General features: G+C 46.5%; 1 protein-coding gene across 4 annotated transcripts in view; it reads left to right on the top strand.

Moving 5' to 3' along the window:
* The window catches only part of DENND5B (DENN domain containing 5B), a 205,063-nt gene that overhangs the window by 165,501 nt on the left and 12,749 nt on the right, over positions 1–26,813 (top strand). For all 4 annotated transcript variants that reach the window (XM_058283016.2, XM_058283014.2, XM_058283015.2 and 1 more), the window contains 5 exons: positions 602–730; positions 2,897–3,018; positions 7,913–8,058; positions 18,558–18,676; positions 19,359–19,546. In XM_058283016.2, coding sequence (XP_058138999.1) covers positions 602–730; positions 2,897–3,018; positions 7,913–8,058; positions 18,558–18,676; positions 19,359–19,546 — 704 coding nt within the window. The remainder of the gene's footprint in view (positions 1–601; positions 731–2,896; positions 3,019–7,912; positions 8,059–18,557; positions 18,677–19,358; positions 19,547–26,813) is intronic.

Genomic DNA, 26,813 nt, shown 5'->3' with positions numbered 1-26,813 from the left:
TCCTTACACGTGGGGCTCCCCTATGCGGGGACACCCCTGCGTGGCACGGCACTCCTTGCGCGCATCAGCACTGCGCGTGGGCCAGCTCCACACGGGTCAAATGGCATGGCACTCCTTGCGTGCATCAGCACTGCGCACGGGCCGGTCGTTTGAACCGCGGACCTCCCATGTGGTAGGTGGATGCCCCATCCATTGGGCCAAGACTGCTTCCCCTAATGCATTGTTAATCTGCTTATGGCAGGTATTAAATCTGTAGAATGATTACTTTGAGTAAAAACTTGAATATTTAGGCCGTTTTGTTACTTTTATTTTCCTGAAGATCAGAAATTACCTAGTGCCAAGCTGCAGGTGTTGGTGAGGCTGAAAACAGAGCCTGGAGGCGTGGGCGAGTGGGGAGCACTTCCCTAGGCGCCTCTGCCTGTGCAGTGAACGGGGTTGCAGACTCAGAGCCTAAGGGGCTAAGAGCAAACCCTGTGTGGCACCCATCGCTGCCCCTGTGCCCAGGAGGGGACAGCCCTGTGTCGGGCGCCGTACCTCCGTGTTCCTTCCCAGCTCACGGTTACCCCGGGACTTACCTCCCTGCTGTTGCTCTTTTCTCCAGGCACATTCAGAACGTGAGTGAGATCAAGACTGACGTCGGGCGCGCCCGCGCATGGATAAGGTTATCCCTAGAAAAGAAGCTCTTGTCCCAGCACCTCAAGCAGCTGCTCTCTAACCAGCAGCTCACCAAGTAAGAGTTCACCTTGGGGCATTGTGGTTTGTATGGCTTACGTACTTGCAAAGCAAATTGCATAAGGTGACAGAAACTGGTTTCTTTGACATGAATTGCTGATTCATGGACACTTGCATTCTATAGCCTAATAGGTTGTGCTTTGGAAACCATTCATCTTGGCATGATGCTTTATCTTATCTGGGAAGGGACATGAAATTTCACGGCCAAAGGCCAGATTGTTCCCCTAATCAGAAAATTAATAAAGCTAACTAGTCCACAGAAGCCGAGAGTAGCACCAACAAGACAGGTTGGCCTGCCCTCCCTTGTTCGCAGAGGTCCACGTAAGGCTCCTGTGAGAGTCTCGCCAGTGCCAGGAATCAAATCAGGTGAAGACAGGTTCGCCGTCCGCCTCTGTGATGGTTCCCTTCACTCTCAAGAGCCTCTCGGATGACGCGCACCCTCCAGCCGTAGTCGGAGCCGGTCAAGGCTGAGCCTTGAGTTCTCATGGAGCAGAGCGCGGTGGAAGGACCCGATGGGCCCCAGACACGACGCTGCTGCCCCCCTGAGGTCACCCAGGCCCTACCCAGGACCTGGGGTGGCCGTGTTGAGGTAGGGTCTTTGCAGATGAGAGGAAGATGAGGCCACACCCCCAGGTGGCCTGGCCCAGGGCTGCTCTGTGGGGAGAGGGGCTTCTGGACTCCCACAGACACAGGGCCAGTGCCCGGGGGCCGGCAGGGCCTGCAGCGGGTGTCTCCACCCAGGGCCTGCAGCGGGTATCCCCACCCAGGGCCTGCAGCGGGTGTCCCCACCCAGGGAGCTGCAGCGGGTGTCCCCACCCAGGGAGCTCCCAGCACCGCAGAAGCCTTCAGAGGGGCACGCGCTGCTGGCGCTGCGGCTTTGGACATGTGCGGAGTAAACGTCTGTTCTCCGAAGCCACCAAGCTCACGGCAGCCCTGGGAGCTGCTGCCAGTTTTGGTGCTGGGAGTGCAATAAATGCTGGAAGGGTGGAAATGGCTTTGGCTTTGGATGTTGGGTAGAAGCTGGGAAGACTCCTGAGGGACTTGCTGGAAACTGCCTCCGTTATCTTGGAGCGATGGTTTGGTAGAAATTCAGAAGTTAAAGGAGATTCTAGTGAGGACTCAGACGAAGGTCACGTGCAGATGGAGGGGCTGCGATGGGAATGACGCAGCTGCAAGCCAAGGAGCAGCCGCCGGAAGCTGAGGAGAGCGAGTGATGGCTAACACGGCTCTTGTTTCTTGTCCGTGACTTTATACTCTGCCAGTCAAGAAGTCTTGGTTCCGCAGGTAGGAGTGCTTGCCCCAGTGTGTTCTTGCTACCGAAATCAGGGTTAGTCAAGGTTCTCCAGAGAAACAGAACCGAGGGGTTGTGTTTTATATATGTGAGATTCACTGATTCACGTGATGGTGTGGTGGGGCAAGTCCACATTCTGCAAGCAAACTTCAAGCTGGAAGCTCCCATCAGGGTAGAGCTGAACTCCCCAGGCAAAGCTGGCTGCCTGAAGTAGGACAGAAATTCTTTCTGACTTCTGAAGTCCCCAGACACCTTGACTTTGGACTCGTGGCCTCCAGCACCGTGAGAGGATCAAGTTCTCTTTGACACTCCCAGGCCTGGTCCCTCGTGAGCTTTGGTTGGAATCCAGTTCTTTGTGCAGTTTTTGATTCCCTCCTGTCACCCTTAGATTGCTAACCATGTGGAGAATCGCGTCCAGGGCATAGGTCTGATAAAGAATGTCGTCATGGACCTGGTGCTCTTGAGAGTGACTTCATCCAATGATGAAAGTCGTTTGTGCCCATCGTAGCCAAGTACAATGAAGAAAATGGTGATCGTTTATTATTCTGCTGCATAAAAATAAAGAGTATCACGTTTTCTTCTGTGCTTTCTTTGCATATTCGCTTAGATGAGATTGTACTGGATTTGCAGTTCAGCATCATTTTTTTTACCTTAACATTTATATACTAAACATTTCTAAATCATAAGCGTTTTAATATCTGAAGTCCGAATACATTTATTATATACTGTTGTCCACTTTTGTGAATTGTTATTTTGAGATTAACACTTCCTACGTAGTTTGTCTAAATGGAGGAGATTTTTTAATGAACTCAAAAGCATGAAAAATTTAGCATGCTGTTATCTAAAGTTTTGTGCTTGTCTTCGCTTTCCTAGGAAGCTTTATAAGCGCTATGCTTTTCTACGTTGCGAAGAAGAGAGAGAGCAGTTTCTGTACCATCTTCTTTCCCTGAACGCCGTGGACTACTTCTGCTTTACCAGCGTGTTCACCACCATCAGTAAGTCTGGAAAAGGGTGTTGAGTGAAGCCACCCAGGTGGCCGAAGGAGTAAAAGAGTTTGTGTTTCTGAGAAGGAGCTACCATAGTGAAGTCCTGGGTGTGCCCCGGACCTCCGAGGGCAGTGCAGGACCCTCGCCCGCGCTGGCGGAGCTGCCGAACGCCAGCCCGCGACACTGCCTTGCACGGAAAGCTGCCCTCCGCTGGCGGTGCCTTCTTCCAGGGCAGCCCACGTGAGGGTGCCCCGAACCCAGGGGGCTGGCTCACGCCAAGGGAGCTGCTGGCAGCCGGCTCCCTGCCAGTCCTGCGTCTTTCCCCCGTGCTGACCCCGGGAGCGCTCCCTGACCTTCTGCTCACGAATCTCTGATTGGGAGTCAGGGATGCCAGCTCCCTGGAGAAGGGGACCTGTGATAGGAAATGTTACCTAGGACAGATGCCAGAATGAATACTTTATTAAACAGCCCAGTGGGATATTCAAATGAACAGATTTGAAGAATCAGTATATAATAATAAACTTAAATAGCTAGACATCATTCAAACTTTGATTCAGAGTCTTGCTGGACATTGTAGGTCTGTAATGGGAAGAAATGCTGATTCATGAGTCACTGGTAGAATGTTGAATAATAGCATTTATTCTGTTCACCATTCGTAATTCTTTTTTGCAGTAGTCCCCTCCTCCCTACTCTGGAGAACTTTTACTTATATCTGTTAGGTATTGTGTTCAGCCACAAGTATTATACACTTGAAAAACAGTGGCTTAACCAAATTGGTAGTTTTCTATTTTTTTCTTTTTTTTTTTTTTAAGATTTATTTATTTCTCTCCCCTTCCCACCTCCCTGCCCCAGTTGTCTGTTCTCTGTATCTATTTGCTGTGTCTTCTTCTTTGTCCGCTTCTGTTGTTGTCAGCGGCACAGGAATCTGTGCTTCTTTTTGTTGCATCATCTTGTTATGTCAACTCTCTGTGTGTGCAGCACCATTCCTGGGCAGGCTGCACTTTCTCTCGCGCTGGGCGGCTCTCCGTACGGGGCATACTCCTTGCGCGTGGGGCACCCCTACGCAGGGGACACCCTGCGTGGCAGGGTACTCCTTGAGCGCATCAGCACTGCGCATGGGCCAGCTCCACACCGGTCAGGAGGCCCGGGGTTTGAACCGCGGACCTCCCATGTGGTAGATGGACGCCCTAACCACTGGGCCAAGTCCACTTCCCTTATTTTTCTTGTATAGTGAGAGTCTGGAGGCAGGCAGCCTGCAGTGCCATCCCAGACCCAGTTCTTTGTTCCTTTCCTCGTAGATATTCTCAGTGGGTGCTGACCATCTCACAGTCACAAGAGAGTTGCACTCCTTAGTCTACCTTTCAGCAGAAAGGATGGAGCTCCAGAGAAGAAGGGACAGAATCGTGTTAGAAAAACATAATTCTCAAAAAAATCCAAAAAAACACATCACCAAAATTTCACTGGCCAGAATGACATAGGTTTTTTAATAGCTTTGCAGACTACATAGTAGAAGCAGACAAAGAAAGGGGAATTGAAATGGGTATTGGGCTGTGTTAGGTGTTGGTGGGGCATCTCCTGGAAAACAGACCAACAGTATGTGTGGATGTAATTTTTAAGAAATTATTATAGAAATTGGTTCATGCAGCCAATTCCAAATTCCACAGGGCAAGCTGCAAGTTGGGAAGGCCGCAAGGTTTCAGGGAATCCCTCGGAGAAGCTGGCTGGCGAGGGAAAGGTGGAGATCTTTCTGGTTGCTTAAGTCGCCCCTCGAGGCCTTTAACTGATTGGGCGATGCGCCTCTTGTTGCTGAAGCCAGTCTCCGTTGCTGATTGTAGCTGTGCTCAGCCAGAGATGCCATCAGCTGACTGATGGTTCAGGTCCGTGAAATACCCTCACAGAGCAGTGCTTGCATGACCGAAGAGCTGGACACCGTCACATAGCTACGTTGACAAGACCTTAACTGTCACAGTCCACCCTAGTCAGCTTGGCCGTCACACACATTTCCTTAAACCATATTTAATCTCTAAATAAAAACCACTACACTCATACTTTCATCTAGCATAATTCAGCTGTCCTATGTACAACCAGAAATGCACTCTTTCCCCAGAAGATGATGCAAGTCCTTGGGTAATATTTGCTCTTAAATTTGAGATCCTGTAACTTACTACTATGGCATAAAGTTAATATATAACTTGTACTCTGTAAGAGGATATGACGTGAAAGGAAAGAAAGCTCTTTGCTTTATATGTATGTACAAACATTTGTAGCAAAACAAGGAAGAAAGCTCATAGCCATTACATCCCTTGCTTCTAGCTCTGGTCACGTGATTGTGGCTCATATTGGAAACTGTTCTTCCACTACCCACTCCGTGCGCCCTCTGCCCTCAGCAGCACCCCAGCTGGTTGTGGGTCCTTGCCTGGTGGGGCGTCCCACACCTTCAGGGGTCCTCCTGCCTGGGTTGGGTTGTTGCCGTTTTCCATCGGCTTTGGTCACGGGCACAGCTGTGCTTCAGGCTGCCTCTTCCTGGCCCTCACTGGAGGTGCATCCTGTTCCTCCAGCATCAGGGCCGCTTGCCCCAGCCAGGTCGGGAGCCCCTTCTTCACCTGTTGGTTCAGAGGCACGAGAAGTGACCGGGTGGTGGCCTTGCCGTTCAGCTCTGTGGAACCGCTGCCCTGTCTCCCAGTGAAGCACCTGTCCTTTTGGAACTACGACCTGTAGTCCAGCAGAGCTTAAGGTTGCAGAGACAGGAAGTAACATTTTTCCTAGTGGATCACCTCCACCCCTTGGTTACTGGGCCCGTGAATCCTGCTGTGGGAGAAACAGGACCATGGAGTGGACACTGATTCAGAACATGCGCAGCCTCCTGGAGAACACTGCCCAGCCCTGCCAGGGGTTCCAGCCAGCCAGTACCATAAACAGGGCTTTGAAAGGCCTTTCCCCAGTTCCGTCAGACCATCTGCTTCGGGATGACGGTGAACACGGAAAGACCAGAGAATTCCATGGGCGTGTGTCCATTCTGTACTTCATTTGCCGTGAACCTATAATATCTGTCAAACTATTACTATTGTTAGTCCACTATAGATGTAAGAATCCAAGGTGTATACAGTTTTCAAAGAGAAGGAATAACAGCAAAGGTAATTTAGGAATTCTAAGATCCTTGTTACATGTGCAGATCTCTCTTTATTTGAGCAACTCTTTAGCCTGATAAAGTTAGATATTTAATGAAAGAAGTATTCTGAGTTAGTAATGCTGTTCTCTTTATTTTATGAAATCACTGTTATTTGTGGGCCCTTTGCGGCCACAGAACTGCTGGTTCCACATAAGACCTTTTTCTGCAGCTTTTCTATTCCTGTCGATGCAAGAAATGAGAAAAGTCTCTGGCACCTAAAATAAAGTCTCACACCAGCTCTTCTGCTCTCAGTTTCAAAAACCATTTGATTCTGATGATTACTACACCTGAAAGTTTGGCCTTTCCTCTGACATTTTCCTTTCAAAGTCATTTATATAGAATTACGGGAATGAACCTTCTGCCCCACCCATTTTCTTTGTCTAAGAGTGCATTGACCCAGGTTCAGGTTGTGAGGCTCTGTCTGGGCACCTTGTCCTGTAAATATTTTTCATCCTGTCTTGAAGGCTGCCGATGCAAAGTACTAGAAATCTGCTAGCTTTTTTAAAGGCTATTTATTTAGAGTGAAAGCTTACAGTTCCAAAGCTGTGAAAAGTCCAACTGGGAACCATGAAAGGTGCTTTCTCACCAAAGCCAGCTGCTGTTGACCCTGCGGTGGCAAGACGGCGGGGCTCTGCTGTGGCCTGCCTTCGCCCGGGCTCCCTCCCAGGCCCGCTGCGCGGCTCTCCTCCCAGGGTCAGCTGCACGCCGCACAGAGCCTGTCTCCCAGGGCTTCCTGCAGCAGGCCAGCTGCTGCCCTCGCTTCCCGAATTCAGCTGTGAGCTCTCAGGCAAACGCTGCTCTCCCTGGGGCCTCCACTCTTGAGCCTTCTTTCTGTCCTGTGGTAGGATCAGGGTGGCAGGGCGCACTCTTGCTCTTCTCTGAGTCTCTTTCTAGCAGCCCCAGCAAGGGGGCGGGCTCAACCTGGGCCACGCCCACTGGCCAGTCAATCACAAGCCCTAGCGTGATCTTAGCAGGTATCTACTCAGAGGCCCCTCACCAAATTTAATGCATCAAAGACACCATACCCAGAGGAATAGATTAGTTTACAAACATAATCCTTCTCCTTTGGGATTCATAAAATAATCTCAAACTGCCACAGAGGGTTTCTAATAACCCTGTCCTGTGAAATTCCAAGGATGCTAACCCATACCGTTGATTCTACTCTGATAGAGCCTCTGATGGATAAAAGCTTGCTGCTGTGCTTGAATCACTCCCATTCCTAGAGAAGGGAATGCTGGTTATCTAACCTCACTGTGCCGCGTGCAAGAGGACAGTGATAGGACGGTGACACCTAGTGGTGTGCCTTTGAGAAGCGTCCGGAGGCTCCTTTCCACTCTGGATTCTCCCCTGGGCATCCTCTTACCCGTGAGCCAACTTTATAGCTTCCCAAGTGGTGGCTTATAGACTTCGTTGTGTCCAGAATGAAGGGAGCTTTGTTTATGATTCTTGGCTTTGGTGTTGTGGCTCCTGTAATTGCTTATCAGTTTAGGATGTCCTGTGTCACTACGGAGATAAATGTGTGCTACGTAATTACTGATGTATGTGCCATGGAGACCACCACAAGAGTGGCGACCCTCATCTTTCTAGACTGGGGGGCAGGTAAGCTCATTTTTTTTGTGCACCATAAAAAGCAAATTATCTGTGAAAGCCAACAGAATTCTTCACATATATTAATTTGTTGTTACTAGGAAAACTTTAGTGTAATTTCTATTAATTTCAGAATTTTTCTTTCAGTGATTCCATACAGGGCGGTGATCATCCCGATCAAAAAGCTGAGCAACGCCATCATCACGTCCAACCCTTGGATCTGTGTGTCAGGGGAGCTGGGAGACACAGGAGTAATGCAGATTCCCAAAAACCTCCTGGAAATGACTTTTGAGGTGGGTTCAGCTAATGACTTCTTAGCAGAAATTGTCATTTATAGTTCTGTGAGGATTCCAATTTTACTCTCTTTTTTTCTGTGAGTCAAATAATGTAAAGGAATGCTAAAATATACGAGGCCATTTTTGTGGCTGTATGCCTAGAGTTGTCTGAAGACGCCTACCTGGTTTGTTTCATATTTTAGGTGTCATTTCGCTTGTCTAAGCTGTATTTGCAGTGGTGTGCTGTGGGGCTTTGCCAAGGCCTGTTTTGTTTTTTTGTTTTTATTATTTGTCTTTTTTTTTAATGATACATTGATCACAAAAATTGTTACATTAAATATAAGAGTTTCCTATATCCCCACTCCCCACCCCACGCCACTCCTCCCACATCAACAACCTCTTCCTCAGTGTGGCCCACTCACTGCATGTGGTGAACACATGTTGGAGCACTGCTGCACCACATGGACAGTGGCTTACATTGTAGCTTACTCTCCCCCCACCCCGTCCATTCAATGGGTTATAGCAGGATATATAATGTCCTGCATCTGTCCCTGCAATATTTTTCAGGACAACTCCCAAGTCCTGAAAATGCCCCCACATCACATCTCTTCCTCCCTCTCCCTGCCCACAGCAAATCCCGTGGCCATGTACATACAGGGCAACACCTATTACAGTGATGAAAGGCAAAGCATCAAAAACAAAGTTTTATGATATTTTTCATTTTTTAATACCCCAATTATTTTTTGCTTAATTTTTGTTTTTTCTAAATCAGTTGTATTCTATTTCTAATCTTAAACCTATCATTACCATTTCATTTTCCTACAGTGAATTTGGCAATACATTAGGCTTCATTCTTGAAGGGAGTTTGTACCACAGAGGGGTTCGACTATGGCAGGGGAGGAGCACTGGTGTGGGGTGTTATAGATGGGGAGCACATGGTTGGGAGGGAGTTCTCCAGGACATGTAGATAGGGTAATAAAAACATTCGGATATTCTTTGGGGATTGTCATAGTAGGTAGAGTTACACATGACATCTGAGAAAGTGCTGAGTTCCTAGCCAGGGGAGCTCTCTCACGTTCCCAATGGAACAGCAAGCCCTGTTTTTTAACCTCAGTAACCCCGGCACAGAATCTGGCAAATAAGAAGCACTCACACAAATGCTTACCCCACCGTGGTTTTCCCTCTCACTGTGAAATGCTCCGTGCCTGAGTCTGGCCATCCTTTGGCAAAGGGCAGGAAAGCTGACGCCTGTGTCAGTGGCCTGGTGGCATTTACAGGGTGGTGGGCATTTCTGGTTTGAGCCCACGTGCAGGTTCATCCTGTCCTGCAGGAGAAGACGACGACTGCTCAGCCTCAGGAGCGGATGGTACTAAGTGAGGGTCCTCTTTCCTGTTCCTGGCTGCTTGGATTAACAGCGTCCATCAGAGTCAGGATCCTCCCAAGAGCCACCTGGATATGAAATACTAAAACCCTTGTCTTTTCTTTATCTGCAATTATGGAGCATAAGCTGGGCTAGAAGTCCCATTTCTGCTGTTTCCAAACTGTCTCACACATCTGCCTGCTGCTTTCTTCCCACTGCCACGACCAGCTCCAGATGCCACCCTCCCGTCTGGATGCCGTGATGCCCTCTCACTGAGATCCAGAGAAGTCAAGTATTTCGGAGCTCACAGTTCCTCAGCATGTGAAGAGCATGTGTGAAAAGCCCACACGCCCACATCACACTCAGCAGCGAAAGCCTTAAAGCTTTCCCCCTGTTGTGGTTTGCTCGACTGCTCAAGAAATACCATGAAATGGGTCGGGTTAAACGATGGGAATGTATTGGTTCATGGTTCGAGGCTGGGAAAAAGTCCTCGAGGTGATACCTCCTCCCCAGGGACTGGGGCCTTTGGGGCTGGCTGCCGCGCCCAGGCCCCTGGCCCAGCTTGGGGCGGCGTTGCCTCCGGCTGCTCCCTTCCTTCCCGGCTCTGTTCCAGCCGCTCCCTGTGGCCTTTTCTCTCTCCGTCTGCTTTCATTCCACTAAAAGGGACTCAGGGATAGGGTACTAATCCCAGCAGTCCCAACTGAGGGGACCCCGCCTCAACTGAAGTTGCCTCCTCGGAGGGTCCCACTTACACTCTCAAGTTTTCTTTGTTCTCAGGGACATTTGTGAGAGCTGTAATTTTTTTTAATGTAGAAAATGTGAATTTTTTTTGGTCCTCTGATTTGTTGATGCCCTGTGCATTCCCTTGGTTGTAAAGTCATCTGAGTCCTACCTTGTTTCCCTTTATACTCACAGGTACAGATTACTGTGATATTTTGTAAGTCTCAGCAACTATACACAGCCATCTGCTGATTCATTCCTCGTAAATATTAAAATGACTCCCCAGTTCTTTTGCAGAATTGCACTTAATATTGAATTGTAGGGAAGTGGATGTCACTCAAGCGATGGGGCTCCCGTCTACTATATAGGAGGTCCAGGGTTCAGTTCCCGGGGCCTCCTGGTGAAGGCGAGCTGGCCCACGTGGAGAGCTGGCCCAAGTGGAGTGCTGGCCCACACGGAGTGCTGGCCCATGCAGAAAACTGGTGCAGCATTGTGACGCAACAAAAAGAGACACAGAGGAGAGACAATAAGATGCAGCAGACCAGGGAGCTGAGGTGGCACAAGAGAATGAGTGCCTCTCTCCCACTGTGTAAGTTCCTAGAATCAGTTCCTGGTGCCACCTAAAGAGAAGACAAGCAGACACAGAAGAACACACAGTGAACAGACTCAGAAAGTGGATAGCCAGCACCAGAACAAGGTGGGGGCGGTGCGAGGAGAAATAAATAAGTAAGTAAATAAATAAATAAATCTATCTTTAAAAACATATATTGTACTGTATAGAAACCAACATGAACAATTTTTATTGAAAGAATACCACTCACATCTATTACCCCATTTTGATCAGAAATGGCAAGGCCTCATGAAGGTGTAGAATTTAAAATTAGAATGCAAAAATTAAAAAAGGTCCTACTTATGATGTGTCCATCATAAGGTACGTCCAGCCCCGCCCCGCCCCACCCCACAGCAGGCACCAGGCAGGGGCTGCTCTCACCACTGCTGTGCAGCATCGGACTGCAGGTGCTCCCAGAGCACAGCGGCCAGCAGAGAGGTAGCTGGCTCCAGGCTGGAGCGGAGGAAGCAGAACTGTGCCTGTTCACAGGTAAGAGCCCTGTAGAAAACCCAAGACTACACGAAAGCTGCCGGCTCTCATGAACGAGCCGGAAGCTCACGGGAACAAGATCAGGACCCCCTAGGCCACGGGGTTCCAGCAGCAGGGAGCAGCCCGGAAGGGGATCAGGAGAGCAGCTCCATTCACAACAGCAACGAAAGGAATCTAACATCCAGAAAAAAGTTTGACCAAGGATAGGACTTTTTTACAGATAAACACAATCATTACTGGAAGAAATTAAAGAAGACCTCAATAAATGGACGGATATTCCATGCTCAGAGATGGAAGATGTCAGTATTATCCAAGGTGATTTACATATTTAACACAGTCAGGTACATATTTAACTATGGACAGCTTTTTCAGCAGAAGTGGAAGAGCTGATTGTCAGATTCATATGGAAGAGAAAGGGGCCAAAACCACAGACAGTGTTAGAATAAAGCTGAGAGCCAGAAATAAGACCATACATCTCTGGCCAATTGATTACATTTTTTATCTTTAGATTACATAAATGTTACATGAAAAATATAAAGGATTCTTATATGCCCCACCCCACCCCCCCAGTTGATTTTTGGCATGGTGCCGAGTCTACATGATATAAGAACAAACATTGCTGGGAAAAACTGGATTTGCACCTGTGGGAGGATGGGGCCGTTAAGGCAGGTTCGTGTTGGGAAGGGAGAGGCGCCCAGACGGGCTGACAGCGTGGCCGGGGGCCCCACCCGGAGACCTGAGGGCAGCCGCTGCCAGTGAGCAAAGCCGGAGACCACACGAGACCCAGCCAAGGTCCCGCCGGCAATCCCTCCCCTGTCAGGCAAGCCCCGGGCAGCCCCAGCTGGCCTCCCCTTGGGTCCCTGCGAGCTGCTGGGGGTCGTGCGACAGCCGAGCTGACAGGCAGCACGAGGGAGGAGCCCCGCGGTCCGTCTCCAGCTGTGTGAGTTCATAGTCATCTTGTTTCTTAATAAACTCTTTACTGCCTTGCCTACCCTAAAAAAAAAGACCCATACATCACAGTAACCTGGGAAGCGGATATGGCTCAATGGATAGAGCGTCAGCCTACCACATGGGAGATTCAGGGTTCAAACCCAGGGCCTCCTGACCTGTGTGGAGCTGGCCCATGCACAGTGCTGATGCGTGCAAGGAGTGCTGTGCCACCCGGGGACACCTCTGCACGGGGGAGCCCCATGCACAAGGACTGTACCCCACAAGGAGAGCCACCCCACGTGATAAAAGCGCAGCCCGCCCAGGAGTGGTGCCACACACACGGAGAGCTGACGCAGCAAAATGACGCAACAAAAAGAAACAGATTCCCAGCACTGCTGAGAATCTAAGCAGACACAGAAGAACACACAGTGAATGGACGCAGAGCAGACAATGGCGGGGGGAAGAAAAAGAAAATCTTGAAAGAAAAAAAAATTAACCTGAAAGTGATCATAAGCACTTAAATCATAAAATTCTTAGAAGAGAACATAGGGGGAACTTTCATGACCTTGGATTTGATAGTGATTTCTTAGCCATGGCTCCAAAATGTGTGAACAACAAAAGAAAAAATAAACTGGACATCATCAAAACTGAAAATTTTTGTAGATTGAAGCAAATTATCAAGAGAGTGAAAAGGTAACCTACAAAATAGGAGAAAATAACCATATATCTGATAAGAATTTAACATCCAGAAAATATAATAAAGAACTGCTACAACTCAACAACAACAAAATAATCCAATTTAAAAATGGGCAAAGGATATGAACAGACATTTATCTGAAGAAGATACGCAAATCACCAGTAAGCACATTTAAAGTTGTTCAACATCATTAGCCATTAGGGAAATGCAAATCAAAACTACAGTGAAATATTACGTCACACCCACTAGAACAGCTATTATTTAATAAATGTGGATCAAGATGGCAGAGTGAGAAGCTTCAGACCTCTCTCCACCCCACAGTAGCTTTGAACAATTGCAAAAACTGACATAAACCTCTTCTCAAAGCTTCCAAATTCACTTAAAGGATTATAGTACCAGGGCGAGTGCTAAATCAGGATAAAGGGCACTTAAAAGTGGATTTCTGGGGCAAGTGGATGTGGCTCAAGTGGTTGAGCACCTGCTTCCCACATGGAAGGTCCTGGGTTCAGTTCCCAGTGCCTCCTGAAAAAACAAACGAATGAAAACACCAGCTCAGAGGAGCCGTGTGGCTCAGGGGATGGGCGCCTGCTTCCCGCCTTCACAGGCCTGGTTCAGGCCCCGGCCCCGAGATCTGAGAGCAGGGCGGACACGCTGGCACCCTCCCACCTGCTCAGTGCAGAGCCAGCCTGTGCTGCCAGAGGTCTGGTCCTGGCACAGGAGGGAGCGTGTGTGCCTGGGCCCCTCTGCCGGGGAGTGGCCTGAGGGCTGCGTGGCCACAGAACTTGCCCAGTGTGCAAGAGGCTGCTAGCCAGGCTCTCCTGCCAGACACCCCAGGAGAGTGGTCACGTGGCTCCCTAGACGTGTGGTGTAGGTCACACCATGCGGGGCCCGAGGCCGTGAGGATCCGCATCCCAGGAGAGGCGACGCTGCCCTTGTGCACGGTGCTTCGAGGCCAAACACACACCCAGGTCACGGCGCAGGTGCAGAGAGGCCCGGGCCCTCCTGGGTTCAGACTGTTCTCTAAGCTCGTGGGACGGCAGGTTTCCCCAGGAGAGCACTCACCTAGTCAGCCAACAAGGCAGAGGGGTTTTCTGGTTTTCTTTCTTTCTTTCTTTGTTAACTCCTGACATTCAGGGAAAGTTGTCATAACACAAGCTCAAGGAACAAATCCTCAGAGTCTAAATTCAAGTGATAACACATTAAAGTTTACAATATACAGAGAAACCGAAAGCTACGGCCCATTCAAAGGAGGAGATAAAAGCATTAGAAACCTTCAGTGGGAAGTGGACTTGGCCCAATGGATCGGGCATCCATCTACCACATGGGAGGTCCGCGGTTCAAACCCCGGGCCCCCTTGACCCGTGTGGAGCTGGCCATGCGTAGTGCTGATGCGCGCAGGGAGTGCCCTGCTACACGGGTGCCCCCCGTGTAGGGGAGTCCCATGCACAAGGAGTGCGCCCTGTAAGGAGAACTGCCCAGCACGAAAGAAAGTGCAGCCTACCCAAGAATGGTGCCGCACACACGGAGAGCTGACACAGCAAGATGATGCAAAAAAAAAACACAAAACACAGATTCCTGTGCTGCTGACAACAACAAAAGTGGACAAAGAAGAACACGCAGCAAATGGGCACAGAGAACAGACAACTGGAGAGGGGGGGTAAAGAATACAAGAAACCATCAGTGAGGACCAGATTGGGACAAACCAGACAAAGATTTTCTAAAAATAAGCCTGAATATGATCAAAGAGCTAAAGGAAAACATGGACAAAGAACTAAAGGAGATAAGGAAAACAATGGGACACTCAATAGATGGGAATTATGACAAGGAGCCAGACAGGCCTGGAGACCACAGTAACAGAAATGAAAAGTTTCCTTGGGAAGGCTCAACAGCAGGTTGGAGCTAGAACAGAGAATCAGTGAACTTGAGGGTGAGACCATTGAAATCATCCAGTCTGAGGAACAGAAAGAAGAAAGAATGAAGAGAAACGAGCAGAGCCTGAGAAAGCTGTGGGACTGGAATCTACATACCCAAGATGCTCAACGAAACTCCAGACAGGATAAGCCCAAAAGAAGTGCTGAGACTAAAAAAATTGCCAACCAAGAATTATATATCCAGGGAAGCAGATGTGGCTCAAGTGCTAGAACTTCCACCTACCACATGGGAAGGCCTGGGTTCGACCCCTGGGGCCTCCTGGTGAAAAAGAAGAAGAGAAAGTGTGCCTACGTGGTGAGCCAGTGCCCACACAAGTGAGTCACGCAGCAAGATGACACATCAAGAGAGAGCCAAGGTGACGTGCAGCAGAAACCAGGAACTGAGGTGGCGCAAGTGACAGGGAACCTCTCTCCCCATCAGGGGTCTCCAGGATTGAATCCCGGTGAATTCTAGAGGAGAGAAAATGAAAAGAGAGGACTACACAGACAGCAAAAACAGCAGGACAGGAGGAGAAATAAATAAATAAATCTTTTTTAAAAATTACATATCCAAGGAGTAGATGTGGCTCGAGCAGTTGAGCTCCTGCCTCCCACACGGGAGGTCCTGGGTTCGGTCCCCAGTGCCTCCTGGAAAAAGAAGAATAACAAGCAAAACAAATACGAAAACCCAACTCTGGGAAACTGATGTGGCTCAGTGATTGAGCACCTCCTTCCCACAAAAAGGTCCCGGGTTCAATCCCAGTCCCTAGTACCTCATAAAACATTTTTTAAAAATTATATATCCAGCAATTTTGTTACAAAAATGAGGGAGGGATTAAGAAATTCCAGGTGAGGCCTTTGTCACCACCAGGCTGGCCCTACAGGAGATGCTAAAGGAGCTCTGCCAGTCGAAAGGAAAGGACGCTGGTCAGTCGACTGAAGCCACTTGAAATAAAGATCTAGTAAAGATTATGACGTGGGTAAATGCAAAACTACTAGTATTATTGTATTTTATATTTGTAACTCCGCTTTTTACTCCTACAGGATCTAAAAGGCATGTGTGTGATGTAATAAATTATTAATTTTGGACTCAGTGTGTAAATATGTTATTGTGACAAGAACTATTTAAAGGTAGGGAACAAAGGGAGGTAGGGACGTAGTTTATACATGCTATCGAAGTTAAGTTGGTATCAAAGCAAATGAGATTGTTGTAGATATTTATGATAAATGTAAGCCCCATGGTAACCACAAAGAGAATACGAGACTAAAGGTAGACTGTAGGGTGCCAGGGGCGGGGGCGCGGGCGGTGGGAGTTAATGAGGATGAGCACAGGCCGGGGAGGGGGTTCTGCAGTCGACGGCCCTGAGGGCCCGCAGCATTGGGAACGGGGTTGACCCTGGAGGCGCAGCGGGAGGGCCGGGGAGTGGGGGGTGGCGTCTCTGTGTGGGGTTTGTTATTTTCTCGCCTGCCCTGTAAGTTTTCGATTATTTCAAAATAAAAAGTTAAAAGAAAAAAAGGAAAGTAAGTGCTGACAAGGATGCAAAGAATAGGAAAAATCCACATTGGTGGGATTGTAAAATGGTACAGGCCTTGTGGAAGACAGTTTGGTATCAGGCCTTGTGGAAGACAGTTTGGTATCAGGCCTTGTGGAAGACAGTTTGGTATTTCCTCAAGAAGTTAAACAGAGAGTCACCATATCATATGACCTGGCAATTCCACTTCCAGTTTTATACCCAGAAGAGTTGAAAGCAGGTATTTGCACATCAGCCATCGGTCAGGTTTTCTAGGGAAACCAACAGGAGACACCTGTAAATAGTAGATTTTATGACATTGTCTCCCACAACCACGGGGATGCACAACTCCAAATTCTGTGGGGCGGCCGCAGTCCAGGGAGCCACAGAGCCACGGAGCCACGGCGAAGGTCCCTGGTGAGCCCCCAGGGACGCTCTCTGTCTGTCTTAAGTGGCGGTGGGGCCTCTCGGACTGCTGAAGCCACTTCTCTGAAGGCGTCGCCGGGTCGGGTGAGTCACTCGTCGCTGGAGGCACTCTCCTTGCTGATGCGAGATGTCACCGGCCAGCTATGCTGTCTCCTCACCGAGGATTCAGGTCCCTGCCCTCATGTTAGTGAGCCCAGTGCTCGCTTGACCGGACAACTGGGCACCGTGTCTTGGCCACGCCGACGCACGCGCCTGCCCATCACAGCAGGGTTCATAGAGCGTTCTTCACAGCAGCCCAGGAGTGGAAGCCACCCCAGTGTCTGTCAGCAGGTGCAGGGGCGAGCAAAACGCGACCATAGGTACGTGGGCTGTTAGTCCCACAAAGAAGGCCGTTCCGGCCCGTGCGACAGCGCGCTGCACCTTGAAGACATCCTTCGACTGAAACGGTCGCGGTGCAGATGGCGCGTGATCCTGCCTGTGTGCGGTGCCTGGAAGGCTGCCGGGGCCGGGGCCGGGCGTTGACGCACAGTGCTCGCTGTGGGGTTTGTGTTGAGGGTGAGAGCAGGTTCCGCTGTCGGGTAGTGAGGCAGCACCACACTGCGAGCGTGATTAATCCTACAACTGGTATGATTGGGGAAAGTTAGGTTGGATACGTGTTTCCACAATTTAAAAAACAAAAACAACAGTGACTAAAGAAGCAGTATAGTTAAATGGAGTATAGGATCCTGGACTGGATCTAATAATGGAAGAGCAGTTGTCCAAAAGAACATATTGGGACACAAGAAAAAATTGGAATTTAGACTGTACACTTTATGCTAAAGTTTGTGTACATAAGGTGGTTGCATGAATGAACATCCTTGAAGTGTACCTGGAAGTATTAAGTGTTCAAGGAGCATGATGTATATACAACCCACTCTCATATTTAGAAAGTGGGTGGGAAGGAGGGAGGGAGGGAGGAAGGAAGGAAGGGAGGGAGGGAGGGAGAAGGAAGGAAGGAAGGAAGGAGGGAGGAAGGAAGGAAGGAAGGAAGGAAGGAAGGAAGGAAGGAAGGAGAGAGATACAGCAAATGTGGCACGATGTTAAAACGTGGATCTGGTTATTTGGGGTTGGTGTGGGGTATGTTGGGTGCATTCGAGTTTTCGGAATGGGTTTTATATTATTTTTGCAACTTCCTTTATACATTTGAAATTATTTCAAAATAAAGTTTAAGGGGAAAAAAAAAGAACTCTTCATTCCGATGTCACTATCCGTCACATACATCAATAGGTGAATCTGTGATGTTTTAATTATCAGGATTTCATTGACGTTTATTTTTACTTTATCATGCTCTCTCTTGCCCTTGTTCCCCAAAGGGCCAGTGAGGATGTTGGTAAGTGTTTATTTTAGATAGCTTCGAGGAGTTCAAGGTTTGCGGTCAGCTCAGTCTTGGGTTTCTATTGAGACCAGAAGGTGTCGGTGTCTCTGATGCGTTCCTCTCGGCGTGGTTTTCCTGACTTCCCTGCAGTGGAGTCGGAAGAGCAGCCTTTGCCCCCTCTTGTCTTCCTTCTCCCCCTTCACGGTGCAGCTTGCCGTCTCTGATGGCCCAGGTCCCTGTTCACGCCCTCTCCCCGGGTTCCTGTAGCGCCTGTTGATGTCCCTAGTCTGGCCTCAGTGCAGCCAGCTCCTCTGCTGTCTCCAGCTGTGTCCTTGGACGGGGCTACCGGAGAGCAGGGACCACCTGTGAACCACCTTCTCCAGCACGGAGTAGAGCTCTTTGCCCAGAGAGGGTCCTCTGCAGCTGGACGTTCGAGGCGGCGGTCCCCTGCCAGCGCTGAGCCGAGAGATGCAGCCCCACGGTGACAAACCTGTGGTGCTCTCCTTGCAGTGCCAGAACTTGGGGAAACTGACCACTGTGCAGATTGGTCACGACAACTCAGGACTCCTGGCCAAATGGCTGGTGGATTGTGTCATGGTCCGGAACGAAATCACAGGACATACGTACAGGTGAGCGCATGTCCTTGGAAGCGCAGAACTCTTTGTTTGAGACTCTTTGGATAAGAAAAGGTTTGAGAATTGTTTTCCTTCTAAAGCTTTCTAATTACTTTCTGAATAAATAAGTGATAGTTTTGGGGATTGTTTTTTGTTTACATAATACAAAATTGCAAAAAATATAAAGTAACAGATTGCACTTGCTGCAATGCTTATTCCACAAGTGTTGAAAAGCACTAATATAACTCTGACCCAAAAAAAAGAAGGAAAAGAAAAGGTACCTTAAGGTAATTTCAGTGAGAGGAGATCTCTTGGATTCTCCAGGCTACAGCCCGCTCTCCTATGGGCACATTATCCTGTTTCCTCCTCTGGCTTCATTTCCACATTAATTTTTCTAGTTGGAAAATGTTCTTCCCAAAACTAAACACAATTTTAGTATGAGAAAGCTTTAAAGAACTATTTTTAATTTGCTGGGTGTGATAATTTGTGGCTGCTAGAGAATATCCTTATATTTAGAGCTTCCTTCTGAAGTGCTTTAGCAGTGAAATGCCCTGATGCCTGTGATTTACTTAAAAATACTTAAAAACAAAGAACATGGGAAAATGTTATCTCTAGGTGTTTAGCAGGTGGGTGTCTATTAGACTGTGCTCTCATTTTCTGTATGTTTGAATTTTTCCTTAATTAAAACAACCCGCAGGTTCCCGTGTGGGCGGTGGCTGGGAAAGGGCGTTGACGATGGCAGCCTGGAGAGGATCCTCATAGGCGAGCTGACAGCACCTGCTCCCGAGGAGGAGCTGGGCAAGCAGTGCCGGACGCCACCCCAGCAGAGGTCCCCCCCGTCGGCCAGGAGGCTCAGCGTTCCTGCACTGGCAGGGAAAGCTACCAGTAAGCGGTCAAGCCCATTGTTTCCTTTGTGCCTTACATGCTGCAGGCTTCCTGTGGCCATTTTACAGACTGTTGTGTCGCTGTGTTGTGAGAAGATGAAAAAGGTGAAAAGAGGAAAATTAATTTGGGAGAAGTGACTTTAAAGGTGAGGAGGGTATTTTGCCTGAAATTTAAAGGAGAGTCATATAATATGATACTCCGAGTAGCCACATGTGGCCATCCAGAGCCTCTTAATCTAAGAGATTTAAATCCCTCCCCCTTCCTTTCGGCACAAAAAAAGCAATATAAAGGAGTGAGTTTTATGGCTAGGATACTACGTTCACATGCCATTTTTAATAGTACAATAAACCTTTTATTTGAACCAGTGGGGTCTTACTAAGACCGTGTAATGTTCCCCAAAGATACCACATCTTAATTCCTAGAACCTATAAATGTTACCTTATTTGGAAAAGGGGTCTTTGCAAATGTGATTAAGTTAAGGATCTTGAGATGAATAAATAATCCTGGAATATCCATGTGGTCCCTAAATGCAAGCACCTGTGTTCTTCTAGAAGGGACCCAGAGGGAGATTAGACACAGAGCAGAAAGCACTGTGAAAGGAGGCAGAGGCTGGAGTGAGGGGATGCGCCAGCCCCTCCCCAGAGCTCCACGCGGAGAGCAGCTCTGCCGACCCCTGATCTGGGCCACGGGCCTGATGTTGACTTCAGCCCCCAAGCTGTGGGAGAAGAGACTCCTGGTGTGTTCCGCCACCGACTATGTGGAAATCCGTGATAGCAGCGACAAGAAACGAGTGCAGAGGCGTTAGGTAGTGCAAAAGAACCCCAAGAGGAAAGCACAAGCCCGGGATGGAGTTCCTTAGGATAATGACAAAGTTGTTTCTTTAATATTACTAGGCTCTGTCCATTTTCAGCAAATAGTGTAGCATATAAAGTATTAGGATGATCTAGTCCAAAAATCCCCTTCATTCTTTCTCAAACGGTTTCCCTAATTCATAATCCTTTCTGCATTCAGAAGTAGGCTCCACATCACATACCCACTGGAATGCTAAAATTAAAAAGACTTATATTACCAAATATTGGTGAAGATGGTGAGCAGTGGAATGCTCATACATTGTTAGGAGAAATGCAAAAAAGAAAACAGTTTGGCAGTTCCTCTTTTTTTTCCTTTATTTATTTTTATTTAAGTATATTCTGTGTCCTCCAAGCAAAAAACTCCCCCTTGCCTCTCTGCCTGTTCCCTGGCAGCCTGTAATAGATTATAGGTTTGTCTGTACAAATGTGCTCATATGAGTGACATTATACAATACTTGTCCTCTTGGGCCTTGCTTACGTCACGTAGCATAATGTTTTCAAGGTTCATCCTTGTTGCAGCATGTCTCAAACTCATTCCTCCCCGTGGTCGACTCCTCCCCATTGTGGGTGTGTGCTGTACCCCGTTGTGTTTATCCGCCCATCTGCTCAGGGACACTTGCATTGTCTCCATCTTTGACTGTTGTGAATAAAACTGCTTTGAATATTGATTACAAGTATCTATTTCAGTCCCTATTTTCACCTTTTTGGGGGTATAAATCTAGAAGTAGAATTGCCAGATCATATGGTAATTCTATATTTAGCTTTTTGAGGAATCTACCATATTGCTTTCTACAGTAGCTGCACAATTTCACATTCCTACCAACAGTGCACTAGGATTCCAATTTCTCCACATCCTCACCAATACTTGTTATTTTGTTTTTCTTTTTAACAGTAGCCTTCCTTGTGGGTGTGTAGTGGTATTGTGCTTTGATTCTTATTTCCCTAATGGCTCATGATATTGAGCATTTTAACATCTATTTTTTGTCCATTTGTATATCCTCCTTGGAAAAGTATCTGTTCAAGTACTGTACCCATTTTTAAATTGGGTTGTCTAGTAGAGTTGTAGGAGTTCTCTGTGTATTCTGGATAGTAGGCCATTATCCAATATATAGCTACTGCTTATTTTCATTCTGTAGGTTTTCACTTTCTTGATAATGACCTTTATTTATTTATTTTTTTAATTTCTCTCTCCTTCCCCATCTCCTACCCCCCCAAGTTGTCTGCTCTCTCTGTCCATTTGCTGTGTGTTCTGTGTCCACTTGTGTCAGCGGCACCCAGAATCTGTATCTTGTTTTGTTGCATCGTCTTGCTACATCAGCCCTCCATTTGTGCAGCACCACTCCTGGGCAGGCTGCACTTTTTTTCATGCTGGGCGGCTCTCCTTACGGGGCGCACTCCTTGCGTGTGGGACTCCCCTATGCAGAGAATGCCCCTTCATGGCACGGCACTCCTTGCGTGCATCAGCGCTGCACGTGGGCCAGCTCATCACATGGGTCAGGAGGCCCGGGGTTTAAACCTTGGACCTCCCATGTGGTAGGCAGACGCCCTATCCGTTGGGCCAAATCTGCTTCCCGATAATGACCTTTAGATGCACAAAAGTCTTTAATTTTGATGAATTCCAATTTGTTGTTTCTTTTGTTGCCATGTTTTGGTGGCATATCTAGGAATTCGTTTCCAAATTCCAGGTCTTGAAGATTTGCCCCTATATTATCTTTCTTTTTTCTCTATTTCCACCATCTCTCCTTTTTTAAAAAAAAAATCAATTTTAGTAATACATATTAATAAAGCATGCAATTCATCCAAAGTTTATAATCAATGGTATTTGGTATAATCACATAGTTGTGTATGCATCACTTCATTATTAGAGCATTTTCATTATTTCAATAATAAACAAAAAAAGCAGACAAACTAGAAAATTCTTCACCTCTCAAACTCTGTTTCCTCTGGGGTATATAGCTGCTATTTCTGATTATTCCTGCACAATAATTGATTTATTGAGCAGTTTTCTTGAGATATAGTCATATACCATATGATCTATCCAAAGTGTATAATCAGTGGCTTTTAGTATAATCACAATGTTGTGCATTCATCATCATAAAAAGGTTTAGAACCATTTCATTACTCCAAAAAGAAAATCTCCACACCCCTTAGCACGCCTTCCCCAGCCCTACAGTCACTAATCTTAATTTCATTTTTATAATTTGATTTATATTTGCATTTTATATAATAAGAATATACAATATGTTACACAATATATATAGTGCATAGTAGTGCAGTCATACAATATTTGCCTTTTGTGTCTGGCTTGCTTCAGTCAACATAAGTCCTCCAGGATCACCGATGTTGTCATATGCTTTATGACTTCTTTTTTTTCCCCCCCCCACTGCAGAATATTCAGTCATGTGAAAGCACCACCGTTTTTTTATCCATTCATGAGTTGATGGACACCTATGTTGTTTCCAGCTTTTGGCAATTGTGATTAACGCCGCTATGAACATCGGTGTGCAAATGCCTGTTCATGTCACTGCTCTCAGTTCTTTTGGGTATAGTGATATTGCAGGGTCATGTGGCAAATCTATATTCAACTTCTTTAGGAACTGCCAACCAGTCCTCCACAGTGGCTGTACCATTCTGCATTCCCACCAACAGTGAATAAGTGTTCCAATCTCTCCATATCCTCTCCAATACTTGTAGTTCTCTTCCTTTTTTTTCCCCCTGAGATGGCTCCCTCATCAGTTTGTTCATTGTTTTTGCTCGTTGTTTGTGCTCATTGTTAGCACTCATAGTATGCTCGTTGTTTTTTACTCGTTGTCGGCTTGTTGTTTTTGCTCAGTGTCTGTTCATTTGCTCATTGTCTGTTCATTGTTGGTCTTCTCTTTAGGGGCACCAGGAACCAAACCTGGGGCCTCCCATGTGGGAGCAGGTGCCCAACTGCTCAAGCCATATCTGCTCCCCTCTGTCTTTTTATTTTTATTTTTTTTTCTTTAAAGATTTATTTTTATTTATTTAATTCCCCTCCCCTCCCCCGGTTGTCTGTTTTCTGTGTCTTTTTGCTGCGTCTTGTTTCTTTGTCCGCTTCTGTTGTCGTTAGCGGCACGGGAAGTGTGGGCGGCGCCATTCCTGGGCAGGCTGCTCCCTCCTTCGCGCTGGGCGGCTCTCCTTGCGCGTGGGGCTCCCCTACGCGGGGGACACCCCTGTGTGGCGCGGCACTCCTTGTGCGCATCAGCACTGCGCATGGGCCAGCTCCACACGGGTCAAGGAGGCCCGGGGCTTGAACCGCGGACCTCCCATGTGGTAGACGGACGCCCTAACCACTGGGCCAAGTCCGTTTCCCCCTCTGTCTTTTTATGATGGCCATTATGATAGGTGTGAAATCATATCTCATTGTAATTTTTATTTGCATTTTCCTAATCATTAACAATGTTGAACATTTTTTCATGGGTTTTTTTTTTTTTTTTTGCCATTTGTATTTCTTTGGGCAAATGTCTGTCTATTAAGCCTTTTGCTCCTTTTTTAATTGGGTTGTTTTTCTATGTATTGTTGAGTTGTAACATCTCTTTATATATCACAGATATTAAACCCATATTGGACAAGTCATTTCCAAATATTTTCTCCCATTGAGTTGGCTGCCTTTTCACTCTTTGACAAAGTCATGAGAGGTGCAAAAGTATTTAATTTTGAAGAAGTTCCATTTATCTATTTTCTCTCTTGTTGCTTTGCTTGGGTGTAAGGTCCAAGAAACCACCACTGACCACAAGATCTTAAAGATGTTTTTCTACATTTTCTCCTAGTAGTTTTATGATCCTGACTTTTATATTTAGGTCTTTGATCCATTTTGAGTTGACTCTTGTATAGGGAGTGACATAGGGATCTTCTTTCATTCTTTTGGTTATGGATATCCAGTTCTTCCAGCATCATTTGTTGAGAGACTATTTTGTCCTATTAACATGGACTTGGTAGATTTGTCAAAAACCAGTTGGCTATAGAGGTGAGGTTTATTTCTGGATTCTTATTTCTATTCCACTGATGAATGTGTTTATCTTTATGCCAGTACCAGGTTGTTTGACCACTGTGACTTTGTAATATGTTTCAAAGTCAGGCAGTGAAATTCCTCCCACATTAGTCTTCTTTTTTAGAATGCTTCGGCTATTTGGGTGCATTTTCCCTTCCAAATGAATTTGGTAATTGCCTTTTCTATTTCTGTAAAGTAGGCTGTTGGAATTTTGATTGGTATTGCATTGAAATTATAAATCAGTTTGGGTAGGATTGACATCTTCATGAAATTTATTCTTCCAATCCATGGACATGGAACATCTTTCCATTTGTTTAGAGCTTTTAAAATTTCTTTTAACATTGTTTTGTAGTTTTCTGAATATAGGTCCTGAACTTCTTTGATTAGATTAATTCTTAGGTATTTGAATCTTTTTGTTCCTACTGAAAATGGAATTGTTTTCCCTGATTTCCTCCTCAGATTGTTCAGTACTAGTGCACAAAATCATTACTGATTTTTGCATGTTGATCTTGTGTTCTGCTACTTTGCTGAACTCATTTATTAGCTCAAGTAGCTTTGTCGTGGATCCTTCAGAATTTACTAAGTATAGGATCATGTCCTCTGCAAACAATGAGAGTTTTACTTCCTCTTTTCCTATTTGGATGCCTTTAATTTTTTTTTCTTGTCTAAGTGCTTTAGTTAGAACTTCTAGGATAATGTTGAATAACAGTGGTGACCCATCCTTGTCATGTTCCTGATCTTACAGGGAAAGCTTTTCAGCCTTTCCCCATTGAGTGTGATGTAGGCTGTGGTTTTTTCATATATGCCTTTCATCATATTGAAGAATTTTCCTTCTCTTCATATCTTTCAAAGTGTTTTTATCAAGAAAGGATGCTGGATTTTGTTGTATGCCTTTTCTGCATCCATTGAGATAATTATGTGTTTTTTTTCCTGAAATTTGTTTATGTGGTATATTGTGTTCATTGATTTTTCTTATGTTGAACCACCTTTGCATACCAGGAATAAATCCTACTTTTCCCACTTGTTACACTTGTTCTGTATAGTTTTTTGATATGCTTTTGGGTTCTATTTGCCAGTTATTAACATTGAGAATTTTTGCATCTATTTTCATTAGAAAAATTGGTCTGTAATTTTCTTTTATTGTAGTGTCTTTCTCTGGCTTTGGTTTTAGGATGATGTTGGCTTCATAAAATGTGTTGGGTAATTTTCCCGCCTCTACAATTTTTTGGAAGAGTTTAAACAGGATTCGTGTTAATTCTATTTGAAATGCATGGTAGAATTCAGTTGTGAAGCCATCCAGCCCTGGACTTTCCTTTGTTGGGAGATTTTAATGACAATTCAATGTCTTTAAATGTGATTGGCGGGAAGCGGACTTGGCCCAATGGATCGGGCATCCGCCTACCACATGGGCGGTCCATGGTTCAAACCCAGGGCCTCCTTGACCCATGTGGAGCTGGCCCATGCGCAGTGCTAATGCGCGCAAGGAGTGCCCTGCCACGCAGGGGTATCCCTGGCATATGGAGCTCCACGCGCAAGGAGTGCACCCCGTAAGGAGAGCCGCCCAGCGTGAAAGAAAGTGCAGCCTGCCCAGGAATGGCCCCGCGCACATGGAGAGCTGACACAACAAGATGACGCAACAAAAAGAAACACAGATTCCTGGTGCCTCTGATAAGGATAGAAGCGGTCACAGCAGAACACACAGTGAATGGACACAGAGAGCAGACAACTGGGGGGGAGGGGGGGGAGAGAGAAAATAAAAGTGATTCGTTTGTTAAGTTCTTGTATTTCTTGTAGCGTCAGTCTTGTTTGTGCATTTCTAGGAATTTTTCCATTTCCTCTAGGTTGTCTAGTTTGTTAGCATACAGTTTCTCATAATATTCTCTTAAGATCCTTTTTATTTCTGTAGGGTCAGTCATAATTTCTCCCCTTTAGTTTCTGATTGTGTTTATTTGCATCTTCTCTCATTCATTCTTCAGAGTTTGTCAATTTTATTGATCTTCTCAACAAACCAGCGTTTGGTTTTGTTGATTTTCTCTATTATGTTTTTATTCTCAAAATCATTTGCTCTAATCTTTATTATTTCTTCCTTCTCTTGCTTTGAGATTGGCTTGCTAATCTTTTTTAGTTTCTCCGGTTCAATTTGATCTTTTGATTGCAGTTCGTTCTTCTTTTTTAATATAGGTGTTTAGGGCTATAAATTTCCCTCTCAGCAATGCCTTCACTGTATCCCATAATTTTTGATAAGTTGTGTTCTTGTTTTCATTTGTCTCAATATATTTACTGATCTCAACTGCAATTTCTTCTTTGACCCATGGAGTATTTAGGAGTGTTTGTTTAGGCACCACACATTTGCAAATTTACCTCTTTCTTGCCTTTTTTTTTTTTTTGAGGTACCAGGCAGGGA

Source organism: Dasypus novemcinctus, chromosome 20, assembly GCF_030445035.2.
Source record: "Dasypus novemcinctus isolate mDasNov1 chromosome 20, mDasNov1.1.hap2, whole genome shotgun sequence".
NCBI classification, from domain to species: domain Eukaryota; kingdom Metazoa; phylum Chordata; class Mammalia; order Cingulata; family Dasypodidae; genus Dasypus; species Dasypus novemcinctus.
This window is presented reverse-complemented; position numbering and strand designations above follow the sequence as displayed.